This window comes from Macrotis lagotis, chromosome 1 (genome assembly GCF_037893015.1).
Source record: "Macrotis lagotis isolate mMagLag1 chromosome 1, bilby.v1.9.chrom.fasta, whole genome shotgun sequence".
NCBI lineage: Eukaryota > Metazoa > Chordata > Mammalia > Peramelemorphia > Peramelidae > Macrotis > Macrotis lagotis.
The window spans coordinates 117,976,221-118,003,428 of NC_133658.1; the positions used below are offsets into that span (position 1 = coordinate 117,976,221).

Genomic DNA, 27,208 nt, shown 5'->3' on the forward strand with positions numbered 1-27,208 from the left:
CTGGGTTCTGCCAGGATTTCAGACAGAGGAGGCCAGAAACGCCGGCGAGGAGCCCCCCGGAGCTCGGCCCGGTCCCCGCGGCCCGAGGCGCCATGGCCAAGTGGGGGCACGGGGACCCGCGCTGGATCGTGGAGGAGAGGGCGGACGGCACCAACGTCAACAACTGGCACTGGTGCGGGGCCGGGGAGGGGGCCGCGGCCGCCGGGAGGGGCCCCGGAGCCCCCCGGCCCCGTCTAAGGGTCCTCCCCGCCGCCCCGCCCAAGGCCGGCCTGGGTCAGGCCTCCCCCCAGGGAGGGAGGGCGAGGTCTCCCACTGCCTGAGGGTCCCAGCTGGAGGGGGGCCGGGGCAGCGAAGGGGTTTCTTGCCTCACCTCTCGTCTAAGGTCCGCGCTCATGTCCAAGCATGGCCCTTGGAGCAGGGCAGAACAAGGGAACCCCAGCTCACCGCTGATGGTCCATGACCTTGGGGAGGCGGCTTGACCTCCCTCGGCCTCTGTGGGACTGCAGAATGCAGGTGTGGGCAAGGGGGAGCATCTGTCCCGGGCTCCCTCTGCCTTCCTCTTCGGGGACTTTGGACACCCCGGGGTGGGGACACTGGGGTCTGAGCGGGTGTAGCAGTCATCAGATCCTCCATTCCCCTGCGTGGCCCCAAGGGGGAGGGCCGACATGCCGTGACCAGCGCGTGCTTTGCTCTACATTGACCCCCGTGTGAAAGGGGCCTGGCAGAGAGGGAAGCGCAGGAAATCAGCCCGGGTGCTTCCAAATCTGACTCTAGAGGACTAGCATGAGAGCCGAGAACCAGAAATGTGGGGCAGGGGAAGGGTTCCCCGGCCTTGTTCTGGAACCTGTGGCACTGCGTGCTCTTTCTGGCTGCCTTTGCTGGGAAAAGGTTGTTTACATATCAATTATTTGTAAGTCTTATAAGTAATTTCTAAATTTTGTTACATAGTGATGATTTAAAAGGTGTTTGTGCATGATGCTTTCCACAAAAATTCCATTATTAGAGGTGGGCCAATTAGTGCAGGTGGTGAAAAGGAGCTCCATGCTAATTAGGACAAGGTCATGGACCAGTTTTTCTTTCTTTGAGAGATTGCTTATAAGCAACTATGTTCAAAGGTTGGACGAAGGCAGAATAGGGTGCAGTGGAAGCATTTAGATTATTTTGGTTTGAGTTTTTTATCTTGCTTTTTTCCCCCCACAAATTACTGTTAAAGAGATTAAAATGAGATAATATATGAAAATACCTTAAAGCTCTATAAATGAGAACTATGTAGATCATGGATTTAGTGAAGGAAGGGACCTTAGAGTATTTAATCCAAACCGGCTCATTTTACAGATGAAACCCAGAGAGGCTGAAGTGATTTGTCCCAAGTCACATAGATCTAGTGACAGAGGCAGGATTTAAATCCAGGCTCTCTTCTTCCAGATGCAGGACCCTTTCCATTGTGCCATGCTCATTGCTGGTTTTTCTCCTTATGAACTTTAATTGCTGGTAGATTTATATAATGATAACAGTTAACATTTCTAAAGCATTTACTATATATCACACACCTTGCTATATTTTACAACTACATTTGATCCTTCTAACAACTCTGGAGGGTGGGTGCTGTTGTTATCCTCTGTTTCCAGATGAGGAAACTGAGATAAACAGGTTAAGCAGGATTTGTCTTCCTGCCTCTAGGACTACCTGTGCCATCCAAAGTCCTATATCCTCTTTAAAATTTTCCTCAGGAAACTGAAGTGCAACCCTTCATATGACAGTGACAGTTATGCCTGAGTCTGGACAATTATTTAGGCTGTTTCGTCATCAGTGAAGAGACTGACCTTAGCTCTCCAAATCCCATAGCTTGATGTGGAGGCTTGGTGATTCGAGCCAAGGTCCACACTGGTGCATATGGCAATCAATCTCAAGGTCTTGGCCACACTTGCTCTAAATGCTGCCCTTTTGTTACCTTCTATGGCCTATCTGTGCATTTCCATTTCATTGTTGCTTTACAGGTTACAAAGACATTCATTACCTCATTGGATCTTAGCAGTGAGTTTTCATGGAAATTAGTTTAGTTTATCCCACAAGAGGTCTTTGAGAGAATCACAGAATGTTACCACTAGAAAGGATTAGAGTTTATCTAGTCCAAGCTGTTTTACAGAAGAGGAAACTGTGTTCCAGAAAGGATATTCATATATCCCAGGAGACCATACCACTGCCAAGACACACCCAAATAAGCCAATTGGAGGGCACATTGGTATAACCATTGTTTACCTCCTGGGTGCTTAGTAATAACTCAGAATTAAGGTTTGCTAGGCATTTTCCTCAACAACAACTCTAAAAGGCAAATATTACAAGTGTTACTATGTCCATTTTACAGAGGAAACAGACTCAAAGAGGTTAAAAAGATTTTGCTAGTCATCACACAGCTAGTAATGAACAGAAGTGGAATTCAGTCTGTTTTTCCTGCCTCCAGGTCCAACTGTTTCCATTATACTAGATTGCCTCCTGTGCTAGGTGGCCTGATGTCATTCCAAACAAGATATGAAATGTGATCCTTTTGTTCAAGGAACAATCTTTTAGGAAAGGCAGCCCTACTAGATGGGGAAACAGAATAATTGAGAGAATCCATTTGAGTGGCCTTTGGTTGCAGGACGTGTTCTTAGAAGACTATATAGCAGATAACTTAGTGTGGAAATTCAGTAGGAGTGGAGGTAGGGATGGAAGAATTTTGAGGTTCATGGAAGATGTCTTTTTTTTAAAACTGGGCTCCATTTGGAGAGGAAATGGGGAATGTCAGAGGTTCACTCCATTGGAGTAGTGAATGTATGAATGGGGTTAACCATGTCAGCTTTGTAGGATGAGGAGGTCACTTTGACTGGAGCAATTTTGGATGGAGAGCAAAGGGGAAACAGGTTTAGGTAGTGTGGCTCCGTTGCTCTAACCTGGCTTGCCTTCTCATTTTTCCAGGCAATAATAATAATAATATTCATTCTCTACTACAGTTTTGTTTGAAGTATTCCCATTTGCTATGGTTACTTTGCCCTTCTTCAAGGGTACCCCAGCCCCATCCTCCCATGAAGCCTTCCCTGATGTGACCCTAGGCTACCCTGACTGTTCCTTCCTCTGAGACCTTTACTGGCTCATTTCTCCACAGATGTAATGGGACAAAGTATTGCAGGATTATTCCACTTGTCTATGTCTATCTTCTCTGTTAGATCTAAACTTCTTGAGGGCATAGATTTCCTCTCATATTTTCCTTATGTTCCCTTCAGGGCTTTGTGGTGATTTGGTGCATTAGAGTCTGGCTAAATGTGAGTGAATAAATGGATTTGGAGGAAGTTTTTAGTTGCCAGATATATATGATATCTTGGGGAGTCTTAAAATTTGAAAGTGATACTTTAAAGACAGTGTATCTTTACATATTCAGTAGTAGATATGGAACTTTAAGGAATAATATAGGCTAGATTTGCTTTATTTTCTTGCAAGAAAGTTTAATAACTGTTTAGAGAAATCCACAGATGGCAGATTAGCAGTGGGTAATTGATTGCAATGTTGTTTTGGGGGGACAGGCTGGAGGGGAGCTCTGTTGCCTTATAACCCACTCCCTTGGTAACCTTTCGGGGAGAGAACCTGGGGAGGGATGAGAGGCAACACTTACCCCATTGTGGCACTTCTGTGAACTTCCTGCCAACAGGACAGAGCGGGATGCAACCAACTGGTCAAAGGGGAAGCTGCGGGAGCTCCTGGTGGGGGTCAAAGTGGAGAATGAGGTTGGCAGCTGTGAGATCAGTGACCTGAAGCAGGTGGAAGGGGAGGCCTCCTGCAGCAGCCGCAAAGGGAAGCTGATTTTCTTCTATGAGTGGAACATCAAACTGAGCTGGAAAGGTAACCAGGGTGGTGTGGTATGGGACCTATAAGAACAATATCAGGAGGACTAAGGTTGAGAATGAGCTGAGGCTGATGAGGAAGCAAAAGCAACAGAAAGGGCTGTTGAGTTTTCTGTTTAGTTTTTTTTTTTTTAACTTTGGGGGTTTTTTCTTGTTAAGCTACATTGGGGAAAAGAAAAGTAAAGAAGAACTAGGGCCACAGGTCCAGCGGGTGAGGTGATACTGTAATTAGTAACTGAGAAGAAGTAGAACTGTTCAACTCCGATTTTGTTTGTTTTCTCTGGAGAAGAACCATCTTTGGACTAAAAAGATCAGAACAAAGATGTCTAAATGTGAGTTGATACTCCAGATAATTAGGAGCAAGGCAGAGAACATTGAGATGCCCTTGACAGATGAATCAAGCACTTTCTTTAGGCCAGGCACTTGATGAGTTTGAGTTGTCAGGTTTACATGAACTATATCCACAGGTTCTGAAAAGTCATGGCAGATATGAATGAGACACCATCAGTGTTTTTGAAAGCTTATAGAGAACAGGAGGCATATCATAGGATTTTAGTTGGGTAATAATTCTGGATTTCAAAAAAAGGGAGGAGAATGAAGACTGTAAATTATATGCTAGAGAGCTTGACTTTAATTCCTGGTGATACTCTACAGTATATTATTGATGAGGGGTGTACTCTGTTGAGTGACATGTATACTTAAGAGTCCAGAAAGTCAAGTTCAGATCTTGTCCTCGACATTTTACTAGCTTTGTGATTTTGGGCAAGCCATTTGACTTCTGTGTGCCTATTAGAGAGAGTTGTTTCACTATTATTTTTCTAAATACTGACAGAATTCTCTTTTACCACCTTCTCATTATTATTATTATTATTTTGTTGTTATTAGAAAGGATAAAAAGATATCTAGAAAAGGAAATAGGAATATCAAAGACTCATCCTGACTCATTTAAGAATATATCAAACTGGTTTTTAATTCATTTCCTTTTTTCCCAATAGTTACTTTTCAGGAAAATAAGGGGAGTAGTAATGTCAATATAATTTACCTAGATCTTTAGCAAATCAATAACAAAGTCTCTCACATTTCTCAGAGGGAGAGGTGTGATCAGAATGATTGTTTTGGATAGTTCTGGAAATCTTTGAGAAGGGTTTGATCCTATGCTTTTTTTGGACATTTTTATTAATGACTTGGATAAGAGCATTAATGGCATGCTTAACAGATTTTCAGATAATAAAGTTAGGAAAGTTGCTGAACATAGATGATAGCAGAGTCACTGTTCAGAAAGATTTTGATGAGCTTAATTAGCTCAATAAGATGAAATACAATTGGCTGAATACAAATCTTACATTTGCATTCAAAAAATCAACTTCAGAAGCACAAGATGGACAAGATATTTTCTTTTAAGAGAGCAATAGCAATAGCAACAATAAAGGTCTCACATTCATCAAAATATTTATGGCAGTGTTTTTTTGTGGTAGCAAAGAACTTGAAACAATAAATGTTTATCCTTTGGAGCATGGCTAAATGATATGTGAAAGTAATGAAATATTATGTAGCAGATTTGATAAATGATCAATACAAAGAAGCATGGACTTATGAACTGATGAAAAAGAAAATAATCAGAAGCAGAATAGCAATATATACAATGACAATTAAGTGGAATAATGTAAATAAAAAGAACAGCAGCAATACGACATTTGAAACTGGATGTTGCAAAATTATTATGACCAAACTTGATCCAAAGAAGTTATGGGAAGATACCTTCTCTTGTTTTTTTGCTTAAGTGAGGAATTATAGATGTGGAATGCTGTGTATAAGTTTGACTTTTTTGAAATGTTTTACTCCATTTTTTTCCTTCCATTTTTTAATCCTTTGTTTTAAAAGATGAATGTTGGAAGAGATCAGGGGAGGAATACAGAGGGAAATGTAGGTGATGGAAAAACAAAAGAGCAATAATTTTTTTTAAGTGCAATATATAGCTCGGTAGGTTTTAGTATACTACAAGCTCAGTGAGTGAACAGCATGATATGGCTGTCAAGCGAATTAATCTGATCTTAGGCTTCATTGAGAGAATCTTAGTGTTCAGGGAAATAACTGTTTCATCCTACTCAGTTCTTGTCAGACCACATCTTGGAATACTGTTTTCAGTTCTGGCACCATATTTCAGGAAGAATGTTGACTGGTTGGAGAATATAAGAAAAAGGTTGACTTCGGATGGTGAAGGGACCTAAGATCATGCCATATAATTGCTAGATGAAGGAGCTTGTGATGTTTAACTTTGATGAGAGATAATCTAGGGAGGCTATAATAATTGCTTTTGTGTATTTGAAGGCAACTATTATATGGAAGAAGAATTACGTTGTGTAGCTTGGCTCCAGATAGCAGAGCAGAAGTGAAAATTGGAAGTTATAAAGTGACAAGTTTAGGCTTGTTTTAAGGAAGAACTTCCTACCAAATTATGTTCAAAAGTGGAATTGGTAGCCTTCACTGAGATGTCCAAGCAAGGGTCATATGACTTGTCAGGTATGTCATAGAAGGGACTTTGTTTCAAGAAAGATAGATTGGACTAATAGTCCCTGATGTCTCTTCCATACCATTTAGCCATGCCCGGAAGGATAAACGTTATTGTTTCAAGTTCTTTGCTACCACAAAAAAAACACTGCCATAAATATTTTGATGAATGTGAGGCCTTTATTGTTGCTATTGCTATTGCTCTGTTAAAAGAAAATATCTTGTCCATCTTGTGCTTTTGAAGTTGATTTTTTGAATGCAAATGTAAGATTTGTATTCACCCAATTTATTTCATCTTATTGGGCTTATTAAGCTCATCAAAATCTTTCTGAACAGTGACTCTGCTATCATGTATGTTCAGTAATCCTGTGACTTTGAGGAGAGTGGACAATGACTTGAAGGGGAATAGATTGGGAAATGAGGCTAGCTGTTCTCTGGCCTGAAGAAGTCAGGGTTCTGGTATTGTCACAACTGCGGTTTTCTTCTATAATGGGCTGCTTAGATAACTATAAGCAACCTATCACATAAATGACTATCTCCTCCAGGCTAGGAATATAATGAATGCTTATTGATTGACTAGGATAGAAGAGGATATTTAAAGGAAAAGGGAGAGAGGACAGAACTTAGGTCTGTCTTGGATTTAGGAAAATTTATAGTGGTGTGGCGTTTCAGTCTTTTTGGTGGCTACTAGACTCTATGCATCTCCATGGGGATTATTATTCCTGTTCTGTTGTCCTTTTGCAGAGGTTGTGGAGATGTGAATTTATATTTAGTAAAGTGCTTTGGGGGTAGAAACAAAAGGACATAAGTACTACTGTTTATTTATGATATGATTATAGTATTGCTAGAATCAAATATAAGCTCCTCTGTTGGGCATTTAGAGCTCTTTCCAGTTTGGTCCCTTCTTTTAGGGTTTTTGGTTTTTTTTTTTTTACAAAGTAATGGAGTTAAGTGGCTTGCCCAAGGCCACACAGCTAGGTAATTAAGTGTCTGAGGCCAGATTTGAACTCAGGTACTCCTGACTCCAAAGCCAGTGCTCTATCCACTGCACCACCTAGTCACCCCAGTTTGGTCCCTTCTTACCTAGCCAGTCATCTTAACCATTTCTCTATGGTTTAGCCATATTGGTTCTTCTCACACAGAATAATATAGTTCTAGTCTCTATTCCTTTCCACTGGCTGTCCCATACCTTGTAGAATCCCTGACTTCTAATACTTACCATCGATGCCGCCTTCTGCAGAAGAGACCTTTGCTGGGCTCCCCATCCTTTTCTGCTCAGCTTACTTTCCATTTGCTCTTGTTTATATGGTGTGTGCATGCATACACACTCACTCACTCATACATATATACATTCATGTATGTGTTGTTTCTTCCATTAGGATGCAAATTTCTTGAGGACAGGAAATAAGGATTTTTTCTTCTTTGTATTATAGACTCCTACAGAATAACTGTGGGACCACATTGCTCTTTGCTTTTTCTCAATGAGCATGTGGATCTGAACTTGGTTGTGGTGTTCTGTCTCACATTATTTTCTGGTTTTTGTGTGTCTGAGTTGTATCTTCCTGCTGAGATTGTCCTCTTTGAGGACAGAGACTATGATGGATCGTTAAGCTGTTTTTATTTCCCTATAGCATTAGTTAAGATGAATATTTGCAAAGGTAACTGAGGAAAAACAACAAATAGATGACCTTAGTATCATCTTTCAAGACTGGATAGTCCTTTAATGCTTAAAATATTTTTTCAGACTTAGAATTCCTTACTGATGTATCCAGTGAAAAGAAGGGAGCAAATATTTGCCAGGGCTGCTAAGTACCTGCTAAGTAGTAGGTACTACTACTAAGTACCAGGGCTGAGCAGTTCACAAATATTTTCTCATTTGAGCCTCAAAACAACCCTAAAAGGTAGGACTTTTATTATTTTCCCTCATTTCGCAATTCAGGAACTGATACAGATAGAGCTTAAATGACTTGCCTAAGTTCACACAGTTAAAAAGTATCTGAGGCTGGATACAAACTCAGATCTTTTTGAGGCCCTTTACCCAGGACCAGTACTTTATTCAGGACACTGCGTAGTTGCCTCTAATGCCAGGTTCCTCTAAAAGAAACAAATATTTTATGGGTTTCTGGCAGAGGTTTATCTAGAAGCCTCAGCGATGGGCCTCCTCTTCCCAAAATTTAAAATGGAAATGAATTTTGCTCTTGGCAAAATTAAGAAGTGGGTAGACCTCAGCATCTTCCCTTTTTCATTCATCATTTTGGACCAGTTCATTCATATCAGCTGTGCTCTGCTAAGGGTACTGTGGATTTAGAAGATTCCAGAATGAGGAAAAAACAAACAAAACAATATAACCCTCATCTGAATCTATGACTCCTCTGACATTAAGGTAGCTCCTTACCATTTTGAAGTATCTTAAATTCTAAGAAAGTTTTCTTTTTATTTTTAATGTCGAGTTCAAATTTGTTTCTTCCTAATGTCTATCCATTGGTGCTCATTCTTTCTGGGGCCCAAGCAGAACAAATTTCACAGCTTTGAGCTCTTCAGTGATTTGCATTTCAGATCTTATAAAATCATTTTGTTTATCATTTCCTTAAACTTCTGTTACCAAGTCTTCCCTTTTCTAGGCTAAATGTTCTTGCATTCATATAGTAAACATTTAACAAATACTGGAATCTGCAGGGCACTTTGCTAGTTGTTGGGGAAATACAAAATTTAGATAAGCCATAAATACAGATAATGACAATATGCATGATTATATTTTTAGCACATTCAAGACATGTAAAACAAAACAGTATAGGGGCAAACAAAGGTATGAAAAAGAATATCATTTTCCAAAAGGTTTATGGTATGATCAGGGAAGCTTCATGGAGAAGGTAGCACTTGAATTGGACTTTAAAGAATAGGTAAGAATTCCTCAGGTAATGAGAGAGAGAGGAAAGTCTCTATTTCAGGTATAAGAAGTAGCATGGGAAGCAAGGAAGTGGGGTAAGGTGTATAAAAATATCAAATCTTTGAACTGATTAAGTTCTTTAATAACCCTGGCTGCCCAATTTGTTTTCCATATATGCTATAGTTTATAAATGTGACATCTGGACTATACAAATACAGTTCATACAGTGACTTGAATCACTGATACAGTTAATGAATTGTAACAAAAAAATTAAGTTAATGCCTCATTGTAAACATACATACTTTTGTTAAGGCAGTCTGGTAATTTTTGCTTGTTTTATCACATAGCTGACTCAAATTGACCCTGTAGTTCAAAAAAGCTCAAGGGACTTTTTCATATATGGCATTTCCCAGAAGCATCTATCCTGTGTAGGAGTTGGGCAGCGAGGTAGTGCAGTGGATAGAGCACCGGCCCTGGAATCAGGAGGACCTGAGTTCAAATCCAGCCTCAGACATTTAATAATTTACCTAGTTGTGTGATCTTGGGCAAGTCACTTAACTCCATTACCTTGAAAAAACAAAAAAAAAGGAAGTTGGGCAGTTGATTTTGTTAATTTAAGTGCAAGATTTTTTTAAAATCACAATTAACTTTAATAATAACAGTTTTAGCCTTTTCACAAGATCTCTTTGGATCATGATTCTGTTATCTAGTCTATTAGTTATTTCTCTCAGCTTTGTGCCCCCACTCAGATCACTGATAAAAATGTTGAACAGATGAGGTTCAAAGACAGAGTATTAAGATACTCCACTATAGACTTCCTAAAGGCTGATATCAATCATTTAGTCACTATTCTTTGGGTCTTGTCTTCCATTCAGTTCTGAATCTACCTAACTGAACTGCCATCTAGCCAGTATCTCTCCATTTTCACCATAAAGTTACTAGGGATGACTTTTACTTTGCTGAATGAGGTAAATACTGTCCTTCAATCAGTCATCTAATACTAATCTTGTCGAGTAAATGAAGATGAGTTAAGTCTGTCATGACTAAATGGATCAATGCTGCCTCATAGAGAAACATCAATGAACTCTTACATTAGTGGAGACTTCCCTGGCATATAGCTGAGAAAACTCTTCTGATATTGTTTTAGTAGACAAAGAGCATAGCATAGACATTAATTGTTAGCCCCAAGTCCAGTGCTGTTACTGACATAACAAGTGGATCAGAAATTTGAAAACAGTGAAGTGGATCAAGGATTTGGAAAAAGTGGCCACTTATCCTTGGTGTTAGGAGAAATTAGAGATGGGTGTGTATTTGTGTGTGTATATACACACATAAATACATGCTTATGCAATATAATATATATATATATGCATATCATATAATGTCAAAGAATGTTTATATTAATATCTATCTAATATATATAAGTGTATACATATAAGTATATAATTATATTGTGCAAATACAATAAACTTATTTATATTTATGTTATAGCATTGTGATTATATATTACAGAATCTGTAAATATAATAAATATATATTTTATATATTACCATATGTACTTTATAATATAAGCATATATTTATATATTATATAAATATTTAAGATAGATACAATTTATAGGTATGTATGTATAATGTGCATATAGATATAATAGTGTAATTAAATATTGTATGTCACACACACACACACACACACACACACACACACACACCCTTTCAAGGTTGCTCAATATTCCTTTGACTATAATTTCACCCAGATGGAAATGTGGTAAGTAGACTAGTAGAATATGCTACATAGGTCCTAATCTCCCTACACCCTAGTCTTCCTGGATAGCCCAGGATGGGAAAGCACTGGATGGTCCAAATAACAGATAATATTCCTTCTTTCCTTTCTTCTTTCCTTCCTTCCTTCCTTCCTTCCTTCCTTCCTTCCTTCCTTCCTTCCTTCCCTTTCTTTGGTTAATTATTAACTTGGATATTGGGGCTATCCAGAGTCCTGGGGGAGACATTTTTGTGCAGGCAGCATCCTTCAATAACCTCTGCTTATCCATCTAGAACTGGGGACTGGGAAGACAGAACTGGAGATTATGAGAACACAAAATGCGTTTGGTATAATAATGGAGCTTTCACTTGTATGGTGCCTTTGTTTAAATTGTATTAGGCTGCTGGGTGGGTAAGGCAAGAATAGGTTGGCTTTTGTGCATAATGGGTTTTGATTTTAATTGAAGAATTAATTTTGTTCTTTATAGGTACAGTCAAGGAATCTGGTGCAAAGCATAGAGGATCAGTTGAAATACCCCACCTCTCTGAAGAAAATGAAGTGGATGATACAGAGGTATGTGGCCATATTTTTAATATTTTAATATTTTAAATAAAATTTTGCTATGGAAGTTGAATACTTGAAAGTTAGCCTTATCTCATAAAGTAATTCCATTTGGCATTATTAGTGAATTATGATTGTCATATTGTTTTAATGAATGAATTCTATTAGTCTAGTGATATTTTCTTCTTTTCCCTTCCTTCCCTCCTCTCAGAGTATTTCCTATGATATTATTTCTCTCTAACACAAACTTTTAAAAAAGCAAATATCTTTTTTTTAAAAGCAAATAGCTTGATTAATTGTGACTTCCTTGGATGTTGTCAGCATTGTTGTTGGCATATAGATTGCACCATACATGAAAATTTATGAGGGAGGGAAGTTAGTGCCCTTTTTTTTAATTTTTAAAATTTTAAAAAAATTTTAAAAAATCTTATTTAGCATTTGTTTTTTCCTCAGTTACCTATAAAAATAATTTTAACATTCATTTTTAAAATTTTGAATTCCAAATTCTCTCCCTTCATTGAGAAGGCAAGCAATTTGATATAGGTTATACATGAAAAGTCAAGTAAAAAATTTCCATAATAGTGAAGTTGTTAAAGAAAACATAGACTAAAATAAAAAACCCTCAAGAAAAATGAGGTTAAAAAAAGTATGCTTCAATCTGTAGTCAGACATTACCAGTTCTTTGTCTGGAAATGGATAACATTTTTCAATGTAAGTCCTTCAGAGTTGTCTTTGACCTTTAAATTGCTGAGAACAGCTAGGTCATTCACAGCTAATCATCTTACAGTATAGCTGTACACAGTTCTTTTCACTATGCATTTGTTTTTTGCTTTTAGGTTTTTGTAAGGCAAATGGGTTAAGTGGCTTGCCCAAGGCCACACAGCTAGGTAATTATTAAGTGTCTGAGGCCGGATTTGAACACCATTTTTTCAGTCATTCGCTAACTGATGGACATCCCTTTGCCACTACAAAAGAGCTGCTATACATATTTCTGTAAATATAGGTCCTTTTCCTGTTTGTTTGTTTTTATCTCTTTTGGGATACACACCGTAGTAGTGGTATTATTGGATCAAAGGGTAAGGATGGCTTTATAGCACTTTGGGTATAGTTCCAAATTGCTCTGCATAACGGTTGAATCAATTCAGAACTCCAACAGTGCATTGTCTCATTTTCCCCACATTTTCTCCAGCATTTGTCATTTTCTTTTTCTGTCATATTAGCCACTCATAGCTATGAGGCAGTACCTCAGAACTGTATCAATTTGCATTTGTTCAATCAATAGTGAGTTAAAGCATTTCTTCAGAAGACTATAGATAGCTTTGATTACTTCATCTAAAACCCATTCATATCTTTTGATCATTTATCAATTGGGGAAGGGCTCTTATTTTTTATAAATCTGAATCAGTTCTCAATGTTTGAGAAATGAACTCTTTATTAGAGAAACTTTGTTTCAAAATTTTTTTCAGTTATTACTAACTGTATTTCCCTTCTACCTTTATTCCCCATTTATTCTATTATCTCTCTCCTTCATTCTATCCTTCCTCAAAAGTATTTTACTTCTGACTAGACCTTTCCCCAATCTGCCCTCTCCTATCATCTCTCCTTTTTCTTTTATCCCCTTTCCTTCCTTTCTTATAGAGCAAGATAATTTCTATACACAATTGAATGTGTGTGTTATTCCCTAATTGAGCCAATTTTGATGAGTAATGTTCACTCACTCCCTCTTCACTTCTACTCTAAAAACTTTATCTTGCCTCTTTTATGTGAGATTCTTTACCCCATTATGCCTCTCCCTTTCCCTTTCTCCCTAGTACATTCCTCATTCACCCTTGATTTTAATTTTATAAACCACACATCCCTTCACATTTAACTTAAACCTGTGCTCTCTGTCTATATATACTTCTTCTAACTACCTGAAGGGCAGCTAGGTGGTCTAGTGGATAGAGCACCAGCCCTGGAATCAGGAAGACCTGAGTTCAAATTTGGTTTCGGATATTTGATTCTTACCAGCTGTATAATCTTGAGCAAGCCACTTATTCTGGATTGCCTTGAATCCAGAACCATTTTAAGTTATTCTAATTCACATCTGGCCATGGACCCATGTGACTCTAGAGGAGAAAGTGAGACTAGTGACAACACAACACTTCCTCACTCAAATCCAGTTCCCTTGCTTGTCAAGACATCACCTCCCTGATGTCATGGTCTTCTTCAAGAATGAAGGACAAGGGGTGGCTAGGTGGCGCAGTGGATAGAGCACCTGCCCTGGAGTCAGGAGGACCTGAGTTCAAATGTGGCCTCAGACACTTAATGATTACCTAGCTGTGTGGCCTTGGGCAAGCCACTTAACTCCATTGCCTTACAAAAATTAAAAAAAAAAGAATGGACAAGCATCATCATCATCATCATCATCATCATCATCATCATCATCATCATCATCAACTACCCTAATAATGAGAAATTCTTATGAGTTAGAATTATCATCTTCACATCTAGGATTCTAAAGAATTTAATATAGTAAATTCCTTATGATTTCCCTTTCCTTTTTACCTTTTATACTTCTCTTGAGTCTTGTATTTAAAAGTCAAATTTGCTATTCAGCTCTTGTCTTTTCATCAAGAATACTTGAAAGTTCTTCATTTCATTAAATATTCATTTTTCCTCCTGTAGGATTATACTCAGTTTTTCTGGGTAGATGATTTTTGGTTATAAACCTAGCTCTTCTCTGTCTTCTCCCCCAACATCATATTCTAAGCCCTCCACTCCTTTAATGTAGAAGCTGCTAAATGATACTTGAATTGTTTCTTTCTGGCTGCTTACAATATTCTTTCCTTGACCTGGAAGCTAAAATATTTCTGGTAGTTTTCATTTTGGAATCTCTTTCAGGTGGTGATCAGTAGATGTTTTCCATTTCTATTTTACTCCCTGGTTCTAGAATATCAGGACAGTTTTCCTTGATGATTTCCTGACAGATGATATCTAGGTCTTTTTTTTTTTGATCATGGCTTTCAGGTAGTCCAATCATTTTTAATTTATCTTTCCTGATTTTTCAATCCAATTGTTTTTCTAGTGAGAGATTTCACATTGTCTTCCTTTTTAAAATTCTTTTGATTTTGTCTGATTGTTTCTTGACTTCTCAAAGTCATTAGCTTTCATTTGTTCAATTCTACTTTTTTTTAAGAATTTATTTTCTTCAGGTGATCTTTTGAACCTCCTTTTCCATTTGATCAATTCTAGTTTTGAAGTTTTTCCTTCAGTGAATTTTTTGTGCCTCTTTTTCTATTTGGCTAATTTTGCTTTTTAAGGTATTCTTCTCATTTATTTTTTTTTGTACCTCTTTTACCATTTGGTTTATTATATTTTGGATATTATTTCCCCCAGCATTTTTTTTGTTTTCCCTTTACTAAGCTGTTGACTCTTTTTTCATTATTTTTTTTGCATTACTCTTATTTCTCTTCTCAGTTTTTCCTTTACCTCTTATTTGATTTTCAAAATCCTTTTTGAGTTTTTTCATGACTTGAGACCAAATCATATATTTCCTGTATTGAAAACCTCCAAGAAATATATGCTTCTTTCTCACCCTGATGAGACTCTGTAAATTGTCTTGGACTGGAAAATTGTTTCACTTAGTCTTTTTTGTGGATTCCACTCCTGTAATATTTTTAGAGTCATAATTCAAAGGTATTTTGTAGGGGTTTTAGGGAGAACTCAAGATGACTCCCTGCCTTTATTCTATGATCTTGGCTCTGCCTTGTTAGTGCCCTTTGGCACCAGTTTCTGGATTATGCCGAAAGGCACAACAGTTTGGAGGCACTGACTCTGAAGTTAGAGGATTTATGTTCAAATCCTACCTCTGCTGACTACTACCTATGAGAAATTTTAAGTCATTCAACAGGGACTTCTATAGTTTTTGCATCTTCTAAAACTATTCATCTATGATTCTGTAGTATGTGTATTTTGACTGGAGAAATTTTTTATAAAAAGAAATCTATTCAATACATTGTGATGATTCTACTGTTTTGAGATCAGAGTTTTATTCAGTTCATATTTTTCTAATTTATAGGTAAATGTGAGTAAGAAGAAAGGAGATGGAGATTCACTGAAGGATCTTATGAAAACTGCAGGAGTGTCCAAGGTCAAAGAAGCCCTTGAGGATTACCTGAAAGCCCTGAAGACAGGTAAAGTCAGTGAGCTGTGGTGTGGGTTTTTTTTTCCTGTTTTACTAAGTTATCCAAATCTTCATCTTAATTCTCACACTAGTTTAGTTTAATACCACACTTTTCAGGAATAAATCTTTGGGCAGAAAGGGCCTTTGTGCATCAGTAGTGACCACATGCTAAGCATGTTTTCAAAAAAAGGTACTTTTCATACTGTAAGTACTTATGAGACATAATTAATATTCTTCACACATAGGTATTTACCATTTATCTGGGGGGATGGGGGTGGATCAGGATCACAGGCATCCTGATAGAAACATTCTGATAATCCTCATGGTGGGTAATTAATAATAACTGAGGAAATGATCTCGGTGACACGATGTTAGCAAAACAGGCATCATAAATGGGACAATGGACTCCCCAGTCAGTCTAGAAATCCTGAATATTAGTGACAGATTTTTATGTATTAAAAGCAAAATGTTCTATTAAATAAACCAGGATACAAAATTAGGTAATCTACTTTCTAATTGGAGGAAAGAGTGTGGATTTTCCAAGTTGGGAGTGAAGGGTAAAAAGGTACAATTCCATGAAATTAGAAGTCCCACTCCCCCCAAGTGTCTGTAATGAATCAAAGGAACTGTTTGACAGTGTGGGACCAGTTTTCAGATACGATATATGGTTACTTGAAATTCATAATTGTGAGAAAACTCCATGCAACAGTCTTTAAATCTGACTAGGTTTCTGGTCAGTATAACCTAGGTCCTTAAAGGTCTTTAAGCAACAGGTAGAAGTGGTCCAACTTCCAGCCATGCAGGGCTAGGTTCAAACACTGCAATAAAGTTTTCTTTTTACAAGACAGAAATTGGACTAGACTTATATAATTGAATAGAAAGGGAATTGATCTATCTTCAGAATGGAGTCACAAGATGGAGTTAGTATTGTTCACTTAATTCCTACATCTTTGTCATGTTTCAGTCTATGTTTTTTACCTTTGGTTCTGCAGAACCTTAATATCTTCCATGATTTAAATTCAATTTGATAATATCACAATGTCCTATAAAGTGCAAGGAAAGTTCTCTTGCCAGGTAGAATCCAGAAAGACAAAAGTGACATAGTCCTTACATTCACTGGGCTTGGGAGGAGAGGAGTGATTAGAAACTGAGCAGGAGGTTATGTGTGATAAAAGGTGGGATGTTCTGGGACAAAGGAGAAATCAAAACAGAGTGCTCTCAGAATACTTGAGGAGGGAAAGAATATATCCAGCTATCAGAGAAAGTGCAAGTTAAATGAGTTAATAATATATATAGGTTTTACAAGCCTTAAAGTGCCAGTCAAAAATTTGGCATTCTGCATGACTCTCTCCCAGTTGATGGAGAAAAAGCTGATGTAATGTTCAATTCTTGTGTGATAGGCAGAACTGATGTGAATTTTCAAAGAAAGACATTCTTCAATTTTTACTTTAAGAGACACTTGTAGAACTGTATCTCCCATTCTGCATTATTGTCAAACCCATGATTTAAGGAGAGTTTGACAATTGTATTGGAATACAGATTGAAGACAGATTGAAGGCAAGAACATCAGGGTAATATAAGCAAGTGGAGAAAAGGACCTGAACAAGAGTGGTGACAATATGAATGGAGATAAAGTAATATTAAGGATGATAAAAAGGTAGAATTGATAAGATATGGTAACTAATTGGAAATGGAGCAGTGGAAGGGACAGTTAGACAAAGAGGAAAATCAAAGATTATTCTAAGATTTCAAACTTGGGTACCTGGAAGGATGGTACTGCTATCAGCAGAAATAGAGAAGTATTTAAATATTAAAATTTCATATTTAAATACTGAAATTTTTAAATACTTTGTTGGGTCCAACTCTTTGTGATCCAGTAGACCATAGAATATCAGGCCCTTCTATCCTCCACTATCTCAAAGTCTATCAAAGTTCATATTCATTGACACTATCCAACCAGTCCTCTGTCATCTTTTTTCTTTTGCCTTTCCCAACACTGTCTTCTTATAATGTGGTCAAAGTATTTAAGTTTCAGCTTCAGTATTTGATCTTCCAATGAATAGCCTGAATTATTTCTTTAAGTATCGACAGACTTGCTCTTTGCTGTTCAACTCTCAAAAGTCTTCTCCAGCACAATTTGAAAGCATCAATTCTGTGGTGCTCAGTTTTTAGTCTAATTCTCATAGCTGTACATTGCTACCAGAAAAACCATAGTATTGATACTTTGGACCTTTGTTGACAAGGTGATATCTCATCTTTTTTTTTTTTGCTGTCCAGATTTGCCATAGCTCTCCTTCTAAGGAGCAAGAGTCTTTTAATGTCATGGCTGTAGATATTGTCTGCAGTGATGTTTGAGCCTAATAATATAAAACTGACACTGCTCTATTTCTTAATCTCTATTTGCCAGGAAGTGATGGGGTCAGTAGCCAAGTCTTTTTTTTTCTTTCTTTGATTTTAAACTTCAAGTTAGTTTTTCCTCTTTCACTCTCATCAAGAGTCTTAATTCTTTGCCTTAGATTGCTATCATCTGTGTAATGTTTTTCCAGCAACCTTAATTATGACTTTTTCAGACCAGCATTTCACATGATACACTCTGCATATAAGTTAAATAAGGTGATAGTACACAGCCTTGTCATACTTTTTTTCCCAATCATAAATCAATCAGTTGTTCCACATTTGGTTCTAACTGTTGCTTCTTGGCTCACATGTGTGTTCCTCAGGAGATAAGATAATCTGGTACTTACATCTCTTTGAGACCTTGCCACATTTTGTTGAGATCCACACAATCAAAGGCTTTAGTGTAATCAACGAAACAGAAGTAGATATTTTTCTGGAACTCACTTGTTTTCTCCTCTTTGAAATGCCTCTTTGAAAACCAGTCTGCTCTTATGGCATTTATTTTGCTTAAGCCCAGCTTACAGAATCTTAAGCACACAATTGGTGTGTGAAATGAGTGCAACTGTAGAGTAACTTGAATATTCTTTGGCATTGTCCTTCTTTAGGATTAAGATGTAAAATGATCTTTTTCAATCCAATGGCCATTGTTTTTTTTTTAAATTTTATTAGACAATGGGGTTAAGTGACTTGCCCAAGATCACACAACTAGGCAATTATTAAGTGTCTGAGGCCAGATTTGAATTTGGGTCCTCCTGTCTCCAGGGCTGGTGCTCCACCTAGCTGCCCCTGTTTTCTTTTCTAAATTTGCTGACATACTTTAACAGCATCCTCTTTTAGGATATTTAAATAGTTCAATTGGAATTTCATTGCCTGCACTAGCTTTATCATCAGCAATGCTTCCTAAGGCCCCCTAGACTTTCATTCTCCAAGGTGTCTGGCTCTCTGGTTATTGGTGATGTCAAGATTTTTCATGACATCTCTTCTTAATCTCTTCTACCTTTAAGGCCCTGCCATTTTTGCCTTTTATCATGACCATTTTTGCATGAAACTTTCCCTTAATATCTCTATCTTGAAGAAATCATTTCCTTTTACATTGTATTTCTCTATATCTTTGCATTACTCAATTAAGAAAACATCTTTCCTTGCTATTCTCTGGATTCTGCAATTAACTGGATATCTCTTTCCTTTTCTCTGTTACATTTCAATTTCCTTTTTTCCTCAATTATTTGTAAAACTTTGAGACAGCCATTTTGTTTTTGTTTTTCTTTGAGATGTTTTTTTTTTTGCTGTTTGCTGTGTAAAGTTTAGGCACTCTAACAGATCTAATCATCACCTCAACTTAATATTTATAAGGGATGTTATTTAGATCTTACCTATTTCATTTTTCCCTTTCTTCAAATTAAATCTGATTTTTTTTTTTAGGTTTTTGCAAGGCAAATGGGGTTAAGTGGCTTGCCCAAGGCCACACAGCTAGGTAATTATTAAGTGTCTGAGACTGGATTTGAACCCAGGTACTCTGACTCCAGGCTGGTGCTTTATCCACTGCACCACCTAGCCGCCCCTTAAATCTGAATTTTTTAATTAGCGTGATCTTATCCATGGTCAGCTCCAGATCTTCTTTTAACTGAAAGAATAGAGCTTCTTCATCTTTGGCTACAAAATATATAATCACTCATTTCCATATTGGTGTTCATGTGTAAAACTGCTTTTGGTGTATCAGAAAAGAATGTTATGGCCAGTGAACTCTCCAGGTCCGCTTTGACCACATTGAGCTTAACTTAGTTTATAGATCTTATACTCCAGGTTCCTATGAAATATTGATCTAAAGATCAATAGCATTATACTATTCTTTTGTCTCCAGTGGCATCTGCAACTGAGCTTCCTTTTGGCTTTGGCTCAGCTTAGCTCTAGGGCTACTTGTAGTTGTCCTCCACTTTTCCTCATAGCATATCAGACACCTTCGCATCTGAGGGGCTCATCTCCAATGCCATTGCTTTTGTTACTGTTCTTTTATTACAGCCCATGGGATTTTCTTGGAAAATATAGTGGAGTGAAATGACCTTTTATCAGAACTCTCCATTATGACCTGTTTTGGGTAACCCTAAATGGTAAAGCTCATGGTTTCATTGAATTATGCAAATCCCTCTGCCATGACAAGGCAGTGATCCAGGGTATGGCTTAAGTTCTTCAGAATTTTTAGTTTCCTCTATGTGGGGCACTTCCTCTGTAGCCCCAGAACATAGGCTTTGAGAATGTAGGGTCACCTTTATTATGAAATATCAAAATACTAATTTAGTGGTAGGTATCACTATCCACAAATGTCAAGTGAGATTACATTTGTATACCCGAATTTTATAATTCCTTATTTAGATCATGATTTAAGATTTGCAAAATAAATGGCCTCATTTAAGCCTCTGATCAACCCTGTGAGATGATCAGTACAATTATAAGCCTAATTTTATAGATAAGGAAAGACAGAATTAGATAAGTGAAGGCGCAGCTGCTAAGTGCCAGAAGAGAACTGATACTAGTTAAGAGTGCAATGCTCTGTTCATATTAGCAATAAATAACATTCAGCTAAGGAAACTTGAAACAAATAGTCAAGATAACTCAACTCATAAAAAGACATTTGAATAAATTTTGCTTCTACTATTAACTGGTTGTCTGGATAGAAAGAGATATACTAAATGAGCTTGCTTTAATAAACCTTAGGAGGAAAATGGGTGGGTCAGTGGATAGAGGGTTGAATGTGGAGCTAGGAAGACTTGAGTTCAAAACTGATGACCCTGGGTGAGTCACTTAACCTCAGTTTGCCTTAATCTATTAAAGAAATGGTAAACCATTCCAATATCCTCACTAAGAAAACCACAATGGATGGGGTTATAAAAAGCTGGACATGTTTAAATGTTGGAACAATAACCTGATGAACCTTCTATTTTTCTCAACATGTCTTTTTTTAAAATAAACTTTCAATTCCTTTTGTTGCTTTAGTCTTCCTTATCTATTTGTGCTTAAAAGGAAATAAATCTTTAGTTACATGATTTTCTTTATAGAATTTACAACGGGAATGATTTTACCAACAAAAACTGTACCTCCTCAGGAAATGACTGCAAAAAGAAAATTGAGTGAACATACTTTTCAGGTAAAGGTTTACTGGCTGCTGGGAGGAGGATGGTAGTTATGAAAAGCCAATTATTATCCCATTGCTAGTTGAGACTGTAAAAGTGGGCACCAGATGTTTTTGGTTATTATAATTTTGTTTTTTTTTTGCCAGGCAATGGGGTTGTGACTTGCTTGAAGTCACACAGCTAGGTAATTGTTAGATGCTGGAGGTCACATTTGAACTTGGGTCCTTCTGACTCTAGGACTGGTCTTCTATCTACTGTGCCACCTATCTGACCCTATTATAATCTTTTTTATACCACATCAGAAGAGAGTTGCCTCTCCTTTCTGAATTATCTCCTGGATTGGTAAATCTGAAATTGGCTTTCTAGGGTCCCAAGTGAGTGGGGAAGCCCAAATCTTACTTTTTGAGCTACCCATTATATGCATATATTACAGATGTCTAGAAAAGAGGTATAGGTTTAAAGACAAAATGTACATTAGTTATAAGAAATGAGGGTTCAGATTGTGGGTTTTAGTAACATAAATGACACATTCAACCCATGACACAGAAATCTTTAGTAACCAATTTTAACCAACTGAGCGCAAACCAGTCTGGTGGGATAGATAATGGGCCCATCTGGTGGTATCCTGAGGGGCTTTTATTCTGCTTGGGCTTCAGGACTCTGAGTCTCCAATGGCTCTGGATGCAGTAGGTGTGAGGATTCCAACAGTAGCAATACATATGAGGGAAACGTTTGACACTGCAGTGGAACAGCTGTACAGCATCTTCACCACAAAGGAGGTAAGCATCTTTGAACATCAGTTTTGAGACAGGAAAGCAAACTGCCTTTTGGTCATGTTCCTTAAAGGCCATAAGAAAAGTAGGCTTCTTCTATCTTAAGGAGCTGGAGGGACAACTTCTCATTAACTTCAAGAAATAGGCATTTTAAGTGTCATTCAGCTAAAGCATTTCTTCAGTTATTTACTCAAGGAAAGACCTTGCCCATGGATTTCAACCAGACTAAAAACTAGATAGCTGCCCCACAGTTTTCTCAATACAAGGTGTTCAAAACTGGACTTAATGTAAGATCTGCATATTCTAGAACAATCCCAAGGATTTTTTGTGTTTTGTTTAGTTGGTACAAAGGTTTTCTAAATCTTCTGCTGTGATAGAAGCTGAAAAAGGAGGCAAATTCCAGATGTTTGATGGAAATGTTACTGGAGAATACCTAGAACTGGTAAGTTAACACTTAAGTTGAAACTCAAGAAACTGTTCTCTCAGTGGAAATAGCTTTTCCATCCCCCTCAAAGTCCCTTTTTTCCCCCTTCAAGACACTGATAGCGACTGCTGGTGTACTTTGTATTTAATTACAACATACCCAACACACCCAGAGCATCCCTACCTTGATAAAAATATGACCTCTTAAAAAGATGTTGTGCCTTTATACCCAATTCCTACCACAGTACTTGGCCCCTAATAGCTGTTTAATCAATGCTTGTTGACTGACATGGTTTTTGATTTAGGTTTTTGTGAGGCAATGGGGTTAAGTGACCCAAGGTCACCCAGCTAGTAAGTGCCATGTGTCATGAGGCCGAATTTGAACTCAGGTTCTCCTGATTCCAAGGCTGGTATTCTGCTGTATCACCTAGCTCCCCGCCCCCCCCCCCCCAATCTGCCCCAATGGAGTTAATTCATATACCTCATAAATGAAAATATTATGTGTTGAATAAAAATCATATTGGGATATACAGCCCATATCAGTTTTTATAATAACTATACAGATTCTGTGAGTGCTTAGATTTTGTTTTGAAACTAGTACTCTGCTTTTAAAGAACTAAAGACAAATAAAGCCTTGGAATTTGAAATTTCTCCTATTCTGAGTGGGTGGCTATGGTAGCCAAGTCTTTTTAGGAGAGGGACAGTTGTGGTTATACTGGCTCTGAACTCTGTCCTTAACATGCTTTTGAAAGAATTTTATCAACATGCTCTAATAATGCAATTAGTGAGCAAGACTGTACACCTAGGGTTTCTTCCCCTTAATTCTTACTGTTTTAACTTAATGACTTTAGTGAAACACTAATCTTGAAAGTAAATTCAAGGGAGTTTTTGTTTTCAGTTATCCAATAAAAGGATTGTTATGAAGTGGCGATGCAAGAGCTGGCCAGAGGGTAAGTAGTTCTTGTCTTTGCTTTAGCCTAATTTTAATAAGCAGAATCTGTAACAAAAAATGAATTCCCTCATCCCTGCAACATAGTTCATTATTTTAAATAAGACTTTAAGGTTTACAAAGGACTTCTTTTCTATATCAACACTCTAAGGTAGGCAGTGCCCCTACTTTCTACTTGGAGATGATAATGTATCAATAAGGGAAAAAAAATTGTTACACTCTTTATAAGGTAGGTCTTTTGGTAATACTCTTCCTGCTAGTTTGGAGTAGAGGTCCTGCTATCCCTCATCTCTTATCTCTAGCCTCCTTCCCTATTCTTTTAAACAAAAGAGATGTCTCCAAGAACTGAAAGTCAAGCATAATATATCTGTCTTCTCCAAAATGTTTTTATTCCACCAAATCCATATCTATTTATATAATACACTGAACTTAGTAGTATTCAATGAGATTTTTCATTTTGAAAACAACAATATGCCTTCTATTCTATTTTCAGAACATTATGCAACTGTTGCCCTGAATTTTGTGCCTGTAGTAGGACAAACAGAATTACAGCTAAACTGCAAAGGAGTTCCTGTTTGTAAAGAGGAAAATATGAGACAGTGCTGGGAGAAGCAGCATTTTGAAGAAATAAAAAGATTTACTGTAGCTTTTGCCAATCCTGCACAGTTCAATCAACTGGAAGGCATTTTATAAGGCATTACTTTTTTATAAGTGGGAAAAAGTTCATTCTTCACTAAATCCCCTTTTTTTATTTAAAAATTTAAAAAAAAAACCCTTAATTTATTTTGTGCTGATAAAAGTTCCATCCATCCATCCATCTTTTTCACTGTGAACAAGATTGAATCTGGAGTTAAAAGCTTTGAGCAATTTAAATAAAACAATAATTTTGTCTAATTTACCTTAGTTGTTAAAACTCTGGGACTGGATCAACAGTTCTGAACTCTCAGGTTCTCTCTATTGCTTAATCTAAAGCTTGTTTTTTTCACAGGAAGTTTAGAGTAGATGGGGTGGTATTTCTATGAGGTAAAGAGCAGGTTTCAAACCAGAACAAGATTAACCTGGGTGAGAGGCAGTTGTTCTAAATTCTCTTAGTCCAGCTTCTACATGGTGGAGTGAACACCTGGTCTAAACTGAGCATCCCTATACTCAAGGGGAAACAATTGCACTTTAGCAACCTTGAAAGGATCTGAGAATGAAAAGATTTGTTTTTAAATCTAATTTTCTACCTTTAATATAATTAAAGGAAACACAATGGATTCTCTCCCTTCCCTCCCTAGTTCCCCTGACCCAATTTATTTACCTGAAAAATCTGAAGACTGAAGCAACTTAAGTAAACAAATGAAAAGTCATCACAATCAGTTTAATGAAGTGCACAGAATAGCATCGGTCATGTCAATAAAAATAAAACAATTATTTTTACATCAAGTGTGCTTTATTTCCTCCACAGGTATTCTGTTAAATAAAGCACCATATATATACTGCCAGGCCACAGCTAAAGAGGATTCTTTACAGAATCAAATTTCTTGTGGTTGTTTCGTATACAAGTAAACTTAATTTTGATAATAAGAACCACAGCGATCTGAGGCAATCTGCCTCTATTATAAGGTACAAAACTGGCACAGAGGACACCATATTATACACAGTAAAAATGCCATAAGTTTAAATTACATTGTACAGGGCCAAGAAACCCTGTTCTCCCAGACAGCCATATTAAATGAAAGCCACTACAGTGAACTCTTAATTACATAAAACATATCCATTATCTGATTGCCCTTAAGAAAAGTGTACTGGAGATGCAAAATTTCTCATCTGGAGTTCTGCCTGACCAAGAATTAAGCCTATAAATCTATCTTGCCATTCAAGCAGAGAGCACTGGACAAACTGAAGCACAAAACAGAAATAAGCAAAACTTATACAAACAGCATCTTGGAAAAAAAGACTTAAAAGCAGACATGCTACATCTAATGTCAAGAAGCAGCTTGGTTTCCTTTGCCAGCTATCCTCGTGACCACAAGAATCGTAGATTCAATGGTCCTACACAGGGTGTCTAAAATGTCATGTTGCTGCATGTGACTAAAGAGTCCTCTGGAATGGCCACAACTGAGGGATAAACTAGTCTCAGGATCCTGGGAGGACAAAGCTTGGCCATCGCAGTTTCTTAAATCAGTTAAGTCAGACAAAACTGCAGAAATTGATGTGGAAGGGAACTCTGGTTCCTCCTCAGTTATGTTAGAATCCTTGGAACTCTGGGGGTCTTTAAACTCTCTACAGACTTCTTCAAACTTGCCACTGCTGGACTGATCTTCCATATGCTGTGACCTAATATTTGAAATGTCTTCTGAAAATGAAGATGGAACTTCCATTCTGTACTCTTTGACAGAACTATTTTCAGGGGAGGGAGGATCTTGCTCAGTGCCTGGATCAATAATTGAAGAGTCTCTTGTCTCATTATCTGAAGTGCTAGTTGGAGTCAATACCTCCCTTGGTTCAGTTTTCATGTCACTGATGCAGCTGTCTACAGTATGTTCCTCATCACTGCTAACACGCCTTCTTTTAACAGGAGTTGCCTCTTCATCATCTGTGAAAGAAAACATCTGGACTGAAATGTTTTATTTCCTAACATAAATCATTAAGCTCAGCTGAAGGTGAAATTCAAGTTTCCTTTTCTATAGAGTTATTAATAGTTATACTGTTTTCCTACTTGATTTGTGAAGAAATCAAAGTTTCATTGCTCCATGGTATACTTGAAAGTTTTAATTTTATCATTATGGATCCTGCCTGCTACTAAAACAAACTAATAACTAATCACTCAGAGATGATTGTCAAGAGTTGTTCTTCCTCACTATAAATAATGTCCATAAAGGTCCATACATAAAACGTTTTCTGGTTTGGGAGTCTTGACTTCCTAGAGCTGGCACACTCTCTAATAGCTTTCAAGAACCCAAGCTCTCCTGCTCACAATGAAAGAACTGGAGAAAAACTTCAAAGGTGATCTGCAGTTCAATTCTGTAGATATGTTTAAAAAGAAGGAAATCCTTTTCATTCTTCAAACCAAAAAAAAAAAAAAAAGAAAAAAGAAATTCTATTCTTGATCTGATTCTTACTTACAGCAAGTAACTTGTTGCTGAGCTGAAAATGATATGAACTTTTAAAAGTTTGTAATTCAGAAGATGAGGAAAGCAGAGAAGAGTCTGATATAAACCCTAGATTCAGGGAGCAGATTTCAAAGGGCTGACAGGAAAGACATAGGATCCAAGTATTAAAACTCTGCAGAGCAAATCTGCCAAGGAGAGATGGAAAACTCAAGAATGACATCCCAAAAACATAAAAGGAAACAATTTTAATAAGGAAGAGTAGATCTCTTGAAAGTCTGTTTTTGTGGATATAGAGAAAGATCATCTATCAACTTAGATATAAAGCTATGTACAGCAAATAGAACCAAGTACAAGCAAAAGATGAATAAAAATGTGTGGCTCAATCTTAGAATAGTATCAGGACTAATAAACTCATAAATCAACTTAGGCTTGTGAAGAAAAATTTTAAGCTCAATCAAAAAGGAGATTATTTTCCCTTAAAATTATATTCAGGAAAAGAGGATCAAAGAGGGGTGGTAAAATTGTTGGGATAGTTGAAAAAGAGGGAAGGGAGAACTATTCAGTTTCCTTAGCTTTTGTTTTCTTGGCCAAGGAGAATGACCTTTGAAATGGATATCTAGGGAGATAGTCACCAAGAGGCTCCTGATGAATTCAAATCAACTGTCTAGGATAACAGTATCTTTGGG

The 27,208-nt window shown here is 37.3% G+C and overlaps 2 protein-coding genes across 8 annotated transcripts in view; one reads left to right on the top strand and one right to left on the bottom strand.

The window, feature by feature from the left end:
• Positions 1-26,778, top strand: LOC141502217 (activator of 90 kDa heat shock protein ATPase homolog 2-like). Of its 2 annotated transcripts, none has more exons than XM_074206850.1 (9): positions 1-172; positions 3,683-3,873; positions 11,519-11,604; positions 15,653-15,767; positions 21,208-21,296; positions 21,939-22,061; positions 22,396-22,497; positions 23,377-23,428; positions 23,921-26,778. In XM_074206850.1, exons 1-9 carry the CDS (start codon positions 93-95, stop codon positions 24,118-24,120), a joined length of 1,038 nt encoding a protein of 345 aa, XP_074062951.1. In that variant the 5' UTR covers positions 1-92; the 3' UTR covers positions 24,121-26,778. The 2 variants fall into 2 exon arrangements, with proteins under 2 accessions (XP_074062951.1, XP_074062957.1); XM_074206856.1 differs by lacking the exon at positions 1-172 and adding an exon at positions 520-3,299.
• USP34 (ubiquitin specific peptidase 34) overlaps positions 1-27,208 on the bottom strand; it is a 398,976-nt gene that overhangs the window by 2,152 nt on the left and 369,616 nt on the right. For 5 of the 6 annotated variants that reach the window (XM_074206840.1, XM_074206826.1, XM_074206813.1 and 2 more), the window contains one exon: positions 24,769-26,005. In XM_074206840.1, the coding sequence (XP_074062941.1) occupies positions 25,395-26,005 (611 nt within the window). In that variant the 3' untranslated portion in view covers positions 24,769-25,394. Of the gene's footprint in view, positions 1-3,646; positions 3,900-24,768; positions 26,006-27,208 lie in introns of those variants that run through there. The other variant, XR_012472449.1, reaches the window with a different exon arrangement.